The 14,590-nt window shown below is 23.8% G+C and overlaps 3 protein-coding genes across 3 annotated transcripts; 2 read left to right on the forward strand and 1 right to left on the reverse strand.

The window, feature by feature from the left end:
• Positions 1-1,429: 1,429 nt before the first annotated feature.
• On the forward strand, positions 1,430-6,989 carry LOC112597846 (protein PFF0380w-like). The gene is made up of 10 exons (XM_025344076.1): positions 1,430-1,989; positions 2,066-2,669; positions 2,841-2,890; positions 2,984-3,062; positions 3,469-3,552; positions 3,816-3,991; positions 4,732-4,856; positions 5,991-6,125; positions 6,208-6,428; positions 6,583-6,989. The coding sequence occupies exons 1-10, from the start codon at positions 1,971-1,973 to the stop codon at positions 6,938-6,940; spliced, it is 1,851 nt and encodes a 616-aa protein (XP_025199861.1). The 5' UTR covers positions 1,430-1,970; the 3' UTR covers positions 6,941-6,989.
• A 436-nt stretch (positions 6,990-7,425) lies between these two features.
• On the reverse strand, positions 7,426-11,616 carry LOC112597679 (serine/threonine-protein kinase greatwall). Its single transcript, XM_025343839.1, has 13 exons — positions 11,466-11,616; positions 11,231-11,286; positions 11,018-11,118; positions 10,855-10,946; positions 10,500-10,621; positions 10,058-10,164; positions 9,904-9,995; positions 9,554-9,792; positions 8,441-8,626; positions 8,211-8,370; positions 7,989-8,148; positions 7,799-7,912; positions 7,426-7,737 (listed from the first exon to the last, which is right to left on the reverse strand). Exons 1-13 carry the CDS (start codon positions 11,547-11,549, stop codon positions 7,472-7,474), a joined length of 1,779 nt encoding a protein of 592 aa, XP_025199624.1. The 5' UTR covers positions 11,550-11,616; the 3' UTR covers positions 7,426-7,471.
• Positions 11,617-12,842: 1,226 nt separating this feature from the next.
• LOC112597680 (probable phenylalanine--tRNA ligase, mitochondrial) lies at positions 12,843-14,422 on the forward strand. Its single transcript, XM_025343841.1, has one exon. The coding sequence runs from the start codon at positions 13,020-13,022 to the stop codon at positions 14,337-14,339; it is 1,320 nt and encodes a 439-aa protein (XP_025199626.1). The 5' UTR covers positions 12,843-13,019; the 3' UTR covers positions 14,340-14,422.
• Positions 14,423-14,590: the final 168 nt, after the last annotated feature.

The following is a 14,590-nucleotide window of genomic DNA, read 5'->3' on the forward strand; positions in this document are numbered from 1 at the left end:
ATTGCAATTTGTGGTGAGATATTTTACCTAACTTTCAGAATGAATATATTCAACGATGTTGATCACTTTATTATATTGATATATATAAGTATTCAGGATTTAAGCCAAATGAATATTTACATTTTTAGCTATTCAAAAGCTTATTAGATTTAATTTAATAAATGTTCTATTTTATGACTTTATAAGTAATTTAAAATTATAACGTACCTAGGTATACGTTTACTTTTAATTTCTAAATCAATCAAACAGCGTCCCTGAAAGTATAGCTCTGCACTAACATTATATACCTAGTATCAGTGACGTATTTAGGATTTATTTAAAGGGGGGGATATGACTGAAATATTTTTTCTCTCTTCACTCGAAATACATGAAGATACTATCAATTTATTATAACTACACACATAATATATATTATATCTAAACATAGTAGGTACATAAACCTTATAATTTTATCATATAATATATTAAATAATGAATCATTTATTTATTTATCATTTAAAAAACTAAAAAATACTAAAAAAAAATCAAGGGGGGAGATATATTTCTCATCTCCTTCCGTAAATAGGCCACTGCCTAGTGTAATTATAATTAATGTAGATACCTATAATTACAATACTTAATCAAGAAATATTTTTTGTATATTTTTAAATCTATACTGTGCCATTTGAAGACTGTAATTTAAAATTTTATATGGATCGAAATAAACAACTATATGAAATATCAAAGAATATTAGAATCTATAAGACTGTGATTATAACTCAGACCTATTGACAACAATAGCATCATCTGTCCTGTGAATTTATAAGACAGATAAATACATTAATCTATTTTACAAACCCCGCGTCTATTTTATTTATTCTGTTTTCTGAAGCCTTGGCATCAAACATTAGCATAATTTTAGATAGAGTTCTATCTATAAGTTTAAATATTATAATTTATATTTTTTGGCATATACAATAGGTATTTAGACGTAAAGCTTAGAATATAAGAACAATATTATAGTATTATCTACCACCACTCACCAATATAATAAATATTAACTAATAACAACAGCCTGCAGTTTTAGAATTTAGTAATCCTGCTATTCATCTAACAGACATTATTACAGTAGTCCGCATTTAATATTTTTCATTTTTTTAAACACAAAACTGTAATCTGTTATAAAAAATAAAAATGAACAGTTAATTGTACAATCTCAAATTCTCAAGTCTTAATAGTCTTATACTCATATTATGTATCGTGTATGATAACACTATAGAGTATAGATAACAAGTAAATTGTTAGTAAATTGTACAAAATTATTACAATATAAATAATATCACAGAATATTCTGTGATAATACAACGTAGTTTTATGTGTGACTGTTAACGCAGTGTAACCAACATTAACATGGAATATGAATATTTTTAACGGTTTTTTTTTTTTATAATAAAAGTACAGATTAGGTCAATCACTTATAGTATACTATACTCACTTATTCAGTATTCACTTCACTATAATATCTATTATCCAGTATTCAGTTTTCACTGTTCACTAATTTCACTATAATCCTATAGTACCTACGGGCAAATTTATTTGCTTTTGCTTGCTAAATATAGTATTGAGGTATTGTAGTATACTACAAAACGTATACAACACTTGTATCTCTACTATCTTGTCTGTCTTCAGTCTTGACTTCTTAGTTCTTAGTTTTAATTAGTTGACACTTGATACTCGACTGGTTTTAAAAATTATTTTCTTTAAATCAATGCATGACTAAGAAGCCATTTAATTATCCTTAATGCTTAATAATGAGAAAATATAATCAATACTATTAGCTATTCAATTTAAATTTTTTTATTTTTAAAGTACTTAATAACTATATTTTTTATAGTATCTTGTAGTAATTTTTAGTCATAACATTTAAATCTGATTAATTTGTAATAGTCATAAAAGAAACCAACTTGCCTAGTCTTACAAAATATTTCAACATGGAAAAATCTGCTAAAAGTAAGTACCTGCTCTACATGCTCTACTAAAATAATTGTTTGTATGTTTTAAATAATTCTTTAATTTCTTTCTCCAGTACGATTAAACACCAAGCCAAAATTGAATAAAAAAAAAGAAGATAAATTAGTTAATGAAAACTCGAGTGGAATTAAGACATCAATAAAAAATATGTCTGACAAAGAAAATGATAATTTTTCTGATTCTAGTTTAGAATTATTTGATACATTTCAACCCAGATCTAAAACAAAAATTAATTCTAATCAAAAAATCGATCATAATATTTATATTGATCACATTGATATTTCGAAAGAATCAAACATAGAATTAAAAAAATGTATAAATTATGATTTATCTGTTTATAATATCAGTTCTAGTTCAAATGATAGTTTTAAATCATTCACAAGTTTACATTCTAATCCCGTTGAAGATAATTTATCTGGTACAGAAGATAGTGTTACTACATTTAAATGCAAAAATAGAAATGACATACATGATAATTTGTATAAATTTAAAAATAATTATATTACACCAGTAAAAAACCATATTCAAAGCAATCATCTCTCAGAATCTGCTAAACTATTAGACCGCATATATGGTAAAGAATGGCGATGCATTGATGGTGTACTTAAGAATTCAAAAACAAAGTATTTGAACAATGAAATCGATGATGATCTTAATCAGTAAGTGTTATACAATTTGATTAATGTAATTACCTTATACTATAGTTTATTTCACAAAACTAACAAATTAAAATCAAACCAAAAATAACATTTTTCAATTTAAAATAGTTTGTAAAATTATACATGATTATTATTTAAACTATCTATTACATAAAAAATAAATTATTTTAGATCTCTCAGTAAAAATATCTCAAGCAAAAATTTCAATGAAATTAATTATTGTAAGTAATAATGGTTTTTATTTTATTAGATATTACAATTTAAAAATATTCTGACTATATTTATTTTATACTTATCGTATATATTCATTTTAGCATCACCTTTTGGCGTTCTGAAAAAACATCAAGAATACAATATTCAAAATAAAGTGGATGATGCTTCAATAATATTAGAGTATGTTTCATTTAATATTATGCGTATATTTTATGTATTAGAACTTAGAATTGTATAGATTCTTGCAGAATGAGTCTAATGTAACAAGAATATGTTATACAAAACTATTCATTAATAAAATTCCCTTTTTCTAGTCTGAAAATATTTTTTTAATACTTGTTTATCATTTACTAGATTAGAATCTTCCAAGTACATTTAAATTAATTATACACTTTATTTGAAATTTAAAAAAAAAAAAAACAACTAAAATACCCCAAGAATTTTATCTAACCTAATATTTATTGTGTTTTTTATTTTGCAAATTTGTATTATTATTTTTACATTAATATACTGAAAATAACTTCTTTAAAAAATTTAATTTTATGATATGAATATATTTAAATATAATATACTGTGTTTTTTATAGAAATTTCAGTTTATCCAATGATATAAATGAAGTACCTGATCAATTAAATATTATCAATCCCTCTACAAGTCGAATAAATGATAAGTAAGTAAATAATATTATTAAATAGGTAGATGCTAATTAATATTATTATTCTTATAAGTAGGAGCTAAAGCTTTAACCATTATAAGAAAATTATTAAATCTTGAATATAGAAATTTAAATAAGCCTATTTTAAATTTAAAAATAAAATTGTAATCATTGATCTATAAATCAATTATTTCATTTTATAAAATTAAGAATAATAATAAATGAAGACTAAATAGGGTTTCTATAAAATAATTGAATATTTTTTTTTCCTTTTGTAGGATTTTAAAACCTTGTGCAGATAAAAAACAATTGAATAATTTCAAAATTATTAAAGGAAAAACATTCAAAGAAAATAGTAATACAAAAAAAAATGATGCTTACCAAAATCTACAATCTAAAATACCAATTAAATCTAATATAGAAGCAACACTATCATTTTTGAGTTCTCTATCGTGTAAGTATTTCTGGAAAATTTAACCATATAATTTTAATTATACATTAAAAATAAAAATAATAATCGTTAGATGTTAAAATTAATTTACTATCTAAGATTATAAAAATGTAAAATTATATCTTATATATCAATAAAGAGATCTATATTTCATTTATTATTTTAATATAGATTATCAATGTGAGTTTATCAATCAATGTACATTAAATTATATAAGGCAGTCTAAATTCAACTTTTGGTTTTTTTTTTTTTATGATAATGAATATTTTAATTTGATTTTAGTTCAGTTAATTTGAATGTTTAAAAAAGTGATCATCACTGTGAATATAACTGAATTATTTTTGTTCTTTTCATATTTTAAGTAAGTTGCTAAAGCATTTTTATTGTTATGTTTTCCCGACTTTTTAATCTTAAAGTAGAAGTACAATAAAGAAATTATATATTTATTATTTTAAAACAGAAGATAACATTAATTTTTTAATTTTTATTATTACCAATAAGGAAAACTTAGTTAAATATTAAAAGTTTAAATCAACAATTGATGTTATAAAAATAATAAATACCTAATATTAGTAAAGATATTATAATTAATAGAATAATTTTTCATTCTAGACCTAATTAGGTATATGCTTTGTTTAGATGAAAATTTATACTTTTGGTAACAATATTATCACATAGAAAAACTTTATTTTATTTAATGAATGTATAATATCATTTTTTTCTAATTTAGTATAATATTTCAGGTTTTACTGGTTCTATGAAATGTGATCCTGAAGCTATGAAGTATAAACTAAAGTTTAAAAAAAATAAAGATGATTTAGTATCAGTATTATTTAAATTATTCAACAAAGAAGTATTTGATGATAAGGTAAATCAATTTTAAGTTTTAATTAGTTATTACTTAAATCTTTACCATTCATCTAATTTTGACATAGTTATATAGTGTATATTTAATATGAGAATGAAACTTAATGGATACATTTACTCCAAGAAGCTCATATTAAGTGATTTACCATCAATACAGCATTATAAATACTGTGACCACATTCATTGTTTAAATGAGTATATAATGTTACAAATTTTTTTCTCATATTGATTAAAATACAGAATATGTTTATTTGGAGGTTTTTCAGTAAAAAATTATTTGTTGATCAAACTGATTTTAATTAAGTACCTATAGTTCTTTTATATTGCCTTAATTGTTATTTAAGATTTTTACCAAAATGTCAGGTGTATAGTCAGGATTTTTTTTTATGGGTATTTTAAATTTATATGTATCCCGTGTAGAGTTATCAGTCTTATTAATAATATAAAATGTGAAGTAGAATCCATATGATAATTATTTACAACATATTTTTAATATATCTGAAGCATTAATTAAAATAGTTTTTGCATAAAATATTATGTAATATATAAATTTAAATTATTATTTTTTGCTTATAAAATATGAAATAGGATAAATTGTTATGCAAAGAGAACATTTTGCTATAGCCACAAAATTGTGTACATTCTAATAATTTTACTTCAAATTCCTAAGTTCACCATGCATACATTGATATTATGTTAGATCAAACTGCTTTATCATATCTTAAATCCTATACTCATTGCCTTTTATAAACTATAATAGATGATTCTATATGAAATAAGAATATGTCATCCAAAAATCTAGGCTTTTATTAATTTTTTAAAAAGTCAATCTGATTTTGGTTATTTTTGATTTTATTTCCAGTTAACTGCAGGATTAACTATTAACTAAAAATTAAAAAAATAGCTGACCTTGATAAACATATTTTGTAAGTAATATGAAATTATATTTCATATTTGTAAAGCACTTTTAAAGCACATGTATATATCTCTTTACCTTGACTATTGAGAATTAATTAATTTGTTTTTTTCTTTTCTTTTGCTTTTTATTTTAATTGTGTTATATTATTTAAAAATACTAAGCAAATTATCCAAGTTTATAAAAAATGTATTGATTATTTATATATTATTTTACTAGCTCCCAGCTGATATGAATTTTAAATGGAATGCGCGATTAAGGTCAACTGCTGGTGCGTGTTTTAATAAACGTTCTGTCAAAATAAACAAAAATTTAGATTGTGAAAGAGTTTCTCGCATTGAACTTTCTTCTAAAGTAAATTTTTATTCATTTATTTTGTTTCTAATAAAATAGAAAAAAAAACTGTATAATTCATAAAATATATATTATTTTATAGATAATTGATACAGCTGAAAGATTAAGAGATACATTAATTCATGAACTTTGCCATGCTGCTTGTTGGATATTTAATGGTATTTCTGAAGGACATGGTCCTCAATGGAAAAGCTGGGCAAATAAAGCTATGCAAAAGTTTCCAGAACTCCCAATCATAAAAAGATGCCATAGTTATGACATACAAACTAAATTCACCTACAAATGTGTAAAATGTGGTTACAGGTAAATAATGAATTATTGTGTTATTAGTATATATGTATATTTAAACATACATATTGTGTAATGTAATCAAATAAGTGATACAAGTAAAAAGTATAAGTAGAAATAAGTAGAATTATAATCTTGTAGTTTATTAAATAAAATCTTATTGTTTCAGTTTTGGACGTCATTCAAAATCATTGAATCTAGAAAAAAAAAGATGTGGACACTGTTATGGAGAATTTGAATTAATCAAAAACAAAATCAATAATAATCCATTACCTAATAACAATTTTCCAGTTGTTCATGAGGACCCATTAAAAGAATTATACAGTTTAAATGATGTACAACAAAAACCTAAACTTCCCAAGAAATTATCAAAATTTGCTATATTTGTAAAAGAAAATTATAGCCGAGTAAAAAGAGAAAATCCTTTATCAAAGCATGGTGAAATAATGAAATTACTCGGATCTCAATTTGCAACAACTAAAGTATTGACTCCTGACGAAGTGTTTGATAAATTGTTTGATAGTTAACAATACTATTAAAAATTTAATTTTATCAGAAAAAAATTTTTGATTAAGACTATAAAAATTTATTTTTACATTAATATAAATTTAATTTGAATTTTAGTAAAATATATATTGATATAATACTAAGTACTATATATATTGATATAATACTAAGTACTATATATATATACTATAACTATATTACATTTTTAATTTATTGGTATAGAATATATGTTATAACTAAAAACTAAGTTGGAAAGAACATTGGTATTTGAATAGTAATCAAAAATTATTTTTTATTTATACTGATAACTTGTATAAAAAATTTAAAAACAAAATATTTTAATAGATATTAAAAATGTATTTTTATTTATACTAATAACTAATGTGAGAAATTAAAATGTGTATAAACAAAATATGACTTAGTTTCCATAATAAAAAAGATGTGCAAATGAACAAAATAAAAAAATGTATTAGTTGATACTGAAAATTAATTTTAATTTCAACGTTAAAAAGTATAAATAAAATTAAAGGTTATTGAAAAGTATTGTTGATTTATCCTAAATCTATATTTGATAATTGGATATTTTGTTGTTCATTTCGTGCTAAAAAATACGATGTATCATCTATGCTAACAGGTGTAGGGACAAATGGAGGCACTTCATTTAAAAGATTATCCCAATCAATATTTGAAAATAATTCTGTAGAAGATCTTAACTCTGAACCTGAATATCTTTTATTTTGATCTATTGCCATCAAATTATCGATTGCTTCCATTGCTTCTCTAGATAAAGTTTGATCTCCAGATGGCCATTCTAATTCTGAAAATTAAAGTTTATATTTATAAGAAATCCTATATAAAATATATACTTTGAAAATTACCACGCCTGAGAATATCTTCAAATATTTCTTGTACTGTTTCACCTTCAAATGGAACAACTCCTGTCATAAATTCATAAAGACAAACACCCAATGCCCACCAATCAACACCAGAACCTACATCATACATTTATTTGGCAAATTAGAAATTTTAATCATGATTTTTATTAACAATAAATACTAATATAATTACCATGTTCTACCCCTTGAATTAACTCTGGAGCTAAATAATATGGTGTTCCTAATATTCTACCATCACTCGCTCTTTTTCCTTTCCTTAATGATTTTGGAGTTCGATATGGAGTTAACTTTGGTAAATATGGGGTTGCAATTGGGCTCATAATTAATTCTTCCTGTAATTAATATCTAAAATAATATTGATAAAATAATAATTCATGTTATATTTTATTTTCACCATATGAGAGCCTTTTAAAAAAGAAGGCGATTTTGTAGGAGTAGGCAAACAAAATCTAGTATTTTTCATTGTTTTTGGCGTGTCTCCATAAGAACGTTTACGAGAACATTGTACTGGAGTAGATATCACAACACGGCCACTACTTAATCTTTCTTCAGCTCTAAATTAAATTTATTAAATATTTGTTAATATGTTTAGTTTGAAAAATAAATTTTTCTAGATAACTTTACTTCAATTTCATAACACTTTTAATGGCTGAGCTTGATGTATTAGATCCAATACTTGACAAATCCACTTGTTTAATTTGTTGAGTAAGACCACAACTGTTTAATGTATTACCTTCTAAATCTCTGAGTGGTAATATTCTTCGTCTGTATTTTCTTGAGGAATCAGAACCAGATGATTTGAATCTTTTACTTTAAATGAAATTAATATTATTTTATGATTTTATTTGAACTCAACATAAATTATAATAAATAATAAATTTAAACAAATACATAGAACATGCAAAACTTTAAATCCAAAATTATATTTAGTATTCCAGTAAACTATAAGTTGAATGTTTACTGACACAGGGAATTAAAAACTTGTGGAGAAATACATGTGTTTAAATATATGAAAATACTACCATAACTTATAAAAGAACATGAAATTGTATTGAAAATATATTTTAGCCAGAAGTTAAGTGTATACTAAAATAACTAAAGATTTATCACTTCGATTCAAGCTTGAAATAGATTTATATTCAGCTGTATAGAACCAACATTTTTTTTTTTTAATAAAAATAACATTGTAAACATTACTAAAACAAAAATCTTAAAAATATATAAAAGTTTGAGCCAATCTTGTACATTTTAATATTAATATTGGTCATTGGAGTATAATATAATTTTTCAAGCTTTAAGTTTCAATACCACTCAGTAGCATACCAATAGAAGAAAAGGAACTATACAACCTCCCTCCCTTTCAATTGTTTGTGTTTATGTAACATGTTATTTAGTATTTTACAACTTAAATGTTGGCAGGTATATTGCATGTGTAAACAGACAATAATTGAACAATTAAATTTTTAATCACTGTACATTAGATGTTATATCATAGTTCAAATATTTAGATCCTAAATTATATCAACAATTAAATCAAGTATCTTTTTACCTCCCCGCACTACACTAATTAAAAATTTGATAGCAACATTGATACAGCATAATTTAATTAAGGGAGGTAAATTATTGCAATTTTTGCAATTTAAAAAAATAATGTAAATCCAATTTTTAATTTATAAAATATAAGGAACTCTAAACTTAAAGTTTGATGACAAAAAAACTAATTCTAAACGTACCTACCTAAAATTTTTTGTAGAACGTGGTGTATCGTGAATTTTATCCTTATCATTTATACAACATCCACAATCTGTAGAAAGACTACAATTTTGACAGGTATAAAATGTAGTTCCTTCTATTGTATTGTTAGCTGATTGAAATGGTACAATTCCTGACACATGACTACTATTATAATCATCTTCATCCAAATCCATATTAAGTCCCATACTAACACTGCTGGCAAAAGTTTTCTCATTTGAACCCTATTTGAAAAACAAACAATTAATTATTTTTAAACCATTTTATAACCATTCTCTTAAATTAATGAGATTATTTATTAATTTGTATGTGTAAAAAAGGTTATTTCTACTTACAAATGAAAAATGTGACGTTAAAGATAGTAATTGACCCGGAGTTCTAGTAGGAACATTCGGAGAATTATTTATAAAATCTGTTATTTCCAAATCTAAAAATATTTCAAAATGAATTATATTATCTATTGTAATATATAATATTAATGCTATTTACCTCGATGAATTGTAATGCGACTAAGACCAAAATCAGTTAATTTAATGTGGCCATGACCAGATATTAACATATTATCAGGTTTTAAGTCTCTATGTACAATACCATGACTGGAATACAAATAAAAATAATAATATATTGATTACTAAAAGATATATATTTAAAACATATTTAATTAATGTTTCAAGAAATCAAACTTTAATAAATAGCTGTATTTAGTTATTAGTTAATTATAGTTCTTAAAATATAATAGTGTTAGGAAAGTTTGAAAATTATAATAATAAATACTTTAAATTTTTTTTATAAAATTAAACTTAAAATAATTTTTTTATAAAATGATTTATAGAACATATTGATATATTACATTGCATATTTTATTGTTATTTATACAACGATAAAGTCTAATATAAATTTTCATCATTATAATTTATCAGCAATAGACTACCTGTGAAGATACTGCAAGGCTAATGCAACTTCAGCAATATAAAATGTTGCTACATCTTCTGGAAAATAACCCATGACACTTAACAGTGATTTAACATCACCACCAACCATATACTCCATAACCTTCAATAATATAAACAAAATTAAATAATAAAATATAACAGTAAACTTCTATAATATAATATAGTTACAGTTTCACATAACAGTAAACTTCTATAATATAATATAGTTACAGTTTCACTGTTTTTAAATATAAAGATATTTATAACAACATAATTTATTATAAATGATAAATGATAATACATTTTTGAACAATAATTTTAATGAAAAAATGAATGATATATTTTTTTAATTACCAAATAAATACAGCTTGATGTCTGTAATGAATAGAACAGTTTAACACAAAATGGACTATTCGCTAATGCTAAAGCATTTCTTTCATTAACAACTGCAATAAATAATAATAAAATATAATGAAACTATAATTACTTATGTCTTGTAAATATTATAAAAAATTACCTTGTGTTATCATATTTTTATTTATCATATCAGTTTTTTTCATAACTTTTATAGCATACATTTGCTCCAAATTGTTCTTCTTGTGACCTAAATAAACTTTTCTAAGTTCGAAAAAAAATAAGTTGATTAAAATGTAAAAAAAAGTAGATAACAAATTCAGATTAAATCAGATAAAATCTGCAGAATAGCCTACATGATAAAATATAGTCTTACCCATAAGCTCCTCTACTGATTGGTTTAATAACATTGAAGTCACTTATTTCTGGATGCTAAAATTAAGACGTTTTAAGTAAGATACTTTAAAAATGTTAAGTTTAATTCTGTTATATCATATAGACATCACCATTCAGTTTAAATTTATGTATACGTTTTCTATAATATATAATATAAATCTACCAAAATATTGAACACTATATAGGATATATTTAACATTAAACATTGTTTTTACCTTAGTCTCTTTAGCATTTTTCACAATAGTATTCAATAAAGTTTTTTCATATGGAAATACATTTTCTGTATTCACATCGGCCATTTTAATATAATATAACAACAACCTTATAAACTATTAATTTTATTTTTACCCATTTAAACTTGAAAATTTCTAAATTAACGGCCATCAGAATTTAATGTATTGTTATTATGATAATTCTTATCATTTACACTAACTATTTCATGGACAGAAAAAAGTTGTTGAACACTATAAAAGATAAAATATTGTATAGAATGTATAATTAATTATTAATTATTATAGTATGTTCTTAAATCATTAATACAGAATACTATGATCTAAGAGTATACTAGTATCATCATTCATTATAGAATATAGTTAATTTACTCTATTCACTTAGGTTTGCTAAATAAATAAATGTGTATGTACTATACACCACAGACAATTAATAAGGAATAGTAGGTACGTTTTTTCATTTTGAAATTGAAACCAACGACTCTACAGGAATGTTTTCGCAGTACATAGTAGGTACGAAAAAGTAATAGTACATTTACTTCTTCAGTCCTCTATTAATAACTTTTAATTAAACCATACCGATAGCATAGAATAAAAAAAATTAAAAGTGATATGCCTGACGCCTGTACACTTCTATATAGTCTTATTATAGTGGGTAACTTTTTTTAAATTATTAGAAAAACTTACATTAGGTACATTTTAAAATCTTTGATAAAAAAGGAAATTGTTATGAATTTCAAGCTACAAAATAATCTGCAAGTTTTCGCGATTTTGTTGAACATTTTCAAAATTCTAACATCTTAAAAAATCTATCTGCATTTTCGAGATTTTTTATTGCTTTATGATGAAAAAAAAAACGCATTACATAAGGATCAGTTATAGGTAATTCGATTACCATATAATTGTAAGTAATGCTAATTGCTAATTTTTTAAGAGGGAAGAAGTTTAATGTTGCCTCAAAAGTCAGGGGCCAGGTCATATAATGTTTAAATCAGCAGTTTCCAACCCTTTTGAGTTTATTACCCATAAATTAGATTAAATATTAGTAAATACCGTGATCAACAATATCAAAAATAAAATCATTAAAGTATAAAACCATGATTGAAATCACGATCTTAGAAGAAACGTACACACTGTTGTGGATTCTATAACGATTTAAAAGTTTTTCAGTTTATTAATTTTATATTTGTGTGATTTCTAATAATGTTAATAAGTATTAACTATTAAGTAATAATAACTTATAATTTATATCATAATCATATTATGTAGAATAATCTTTTGTGATATTATCACAGAATAGATTATGGAACGACCTTATCTTTTCTCGGATAACCGCGAGTTATGATTATTATTTATTATTTATTGCTGTAATAATTTATAAATATTGCTTAAATTCATTAAATATGTATTTCTCTTTTCTCAATAATTCTCAATGTCTACATTTTTTAATAACTTTTATCATTCTAAATTAACGATAATTTTTAGTTTTGAATTAAATTTTATTTAATAAAAAGATTTTTTAAGAAAAACAATATCAACATGTTCAAACAACAATTTAATACCCGAGTGTACTTTTTTCGATACTTTAAGGTTCGTATCGGTTACACGATAGAAGCAACTTACTCGAATATAAGTTGCTCCGCTTCAAAGTCTGTGGTAGTTGATGGTAAATCTTACATTAGAGACGAGTATACGAATGTTACTCCAAAAATATTATCTTTTATTGGTATTAACAATCACAATCGTATTGGCCACCCTCTCAACTTATTCAAACAACGTTTAGTCAATTTTTTCTACGATCATTTCAGAGGACGAACGGGCAATCCAATTTTTTCTATTTACAATGAAATTAGCCCTGTCGTGACAACAAATGAAAATTTTGATTCGTTGCTTGTGCCCAAAGATCATCCAAGTAGAAACAAAACTGATAGCTATTATTTGAATAAAACTCACATGCTTCGTGCACATTGTACTGCCCACCAATCTGAATTGATTAAAATGGGTTTGGATAATTTTGTGATATTCGGTGATGTTTATAGAAGAGATGAAATTGACGCCACTCACTATCCTGTATTTCATCAAGCTGACGGTGTGCATATATTTACTCCAAATGAACTAGAATTAATAAATGGAAGTAATGTTAATGTATTTGATAATGACAAAAATAATTCAAATAATGAAAAACAAGGCGTTTATTCAATAGAGGCCAATAATATTGTTACCAATCATTTAAAAAATACATTAGTCGCAATGATTAAAAAAGTATTTGGTGAAGAAATTGAATACAGGTGGGTATCTGAATATTTTCCATTTACACATCCATCATTTGAATTAGAAATTAACTACAATGGTCAGTGGATTGAAGCTTTAGGATGTGGAGTTATTCGACATGAAATTTTAAAAAATTCTGGAGCTGGCAACCGAATTGGTTGGGCATTTGGTCTTGGATTAGAACGTTTAGCAATGCCATTTTATTCTATACCAGACATACGTTTATTTTGGTCTAAAGATTCAGGATTTCTCAACCAGTTTCAAAATCTACCTAAAGATGGACGAATGAAATATAAACCAATTAGCATATACCCTCAATGTATAAATGATATTAGTTTTTGGTTACCTAAGGAAAAACCTTTCTGTTCCAATGATTTTTATGAACTTGTTGGAAACTGTGGAGGTCCGTTAATTGAACAAGTAAAACTAATTGACCAATTTACACATCCAAAAACTGGAAATGTAAGCCATTGTTATCGCATAGTTTATAGACATTTAGAAAAAACATTGACTCAAGCAGAAGTGAATGAAGTACACAAATTGATTGAAACTAATGCTACAAAAATTTTAGGCATAAAATTAAGATAGTATACAAATGATTTAATTTGTCAAGACTGATATTTTAGTCTGCTTATAACTTAAAATGGATGTATGAATGATACTTTTATTTTAATGTACATTATTAACTAAAATAAAAGTAAATCATAAATTTTAACATCATACTTAGAAAGTTGTATTGTATTTATTATTGGTTTGATAATAAATTAATAAATATTGAATTTCAAACTTTGTCTTCCTATATTTGTACAAAACTAAAAAAAAAATTTAATAAAAATTAT

Source organism: Melanaphis sacchari, unplaced genomic scaffold (assembly GCF_002803265.2).
Source record: "Melanaphis sacchari strain LSU unplaced genomic scaffold, SCAv2.0 Contig43_pilon_pilon, whole genome shotgun sequence".
NCBI classification, from domain to species: domain Eukaryota; kingdom Metazoa; phylum Arthropoda; class Insecta; order Hemiptera; family Aphididae; genus Melanaphis; species Melanaphis sacchari.

Bases quoted from the DNA above. Each gene is read 5' to 3' on its own strand.
- LOC112597680 (XM_025343841.1), top strand. From the start codon at position 13,020: ATGTTCAAACAACAATTTAATACCCGAGTGTACTTTTTTCGATACTTT.
- LOC112597846 (XM_025344076.1), top strand. The intron at 2,891-2,983 runs GTAAGTAATAAT...TATTCATTTTAG, and splicing joins TTTCAATGAAATTAATTATT to CATCACCTTTTGGCGTTCTG. The intron at 4,857-5,990 runs GTAAATCAATTT...TTATTTTACTAG, and splicing joins AAGAAGTATTTGATGATAAG to CTCCCAGCTGATATGAATTT.
- LOC112597679 (XM_025343839.1), bottom strand. From the start codon at position 11,549: ATGGCCGATGTGAATACAGAAAATGTATTTCCATATGAAAAAACTTTA. The intron at 10,165-10,499 runs GTAGTCTATTGC...TTTGTATTCCAG, and splicing joins GCCTTGCAGTATCTTCACAG to TCATGGTATTGTACATAGAG. The intron at 8,149-8,210 runs GTGAAAATAAAA...TATTAATTACAG, and splicing joins TTTTAAAAGGCTCTCATATG to GAAGAATTAATTATGAGCCC.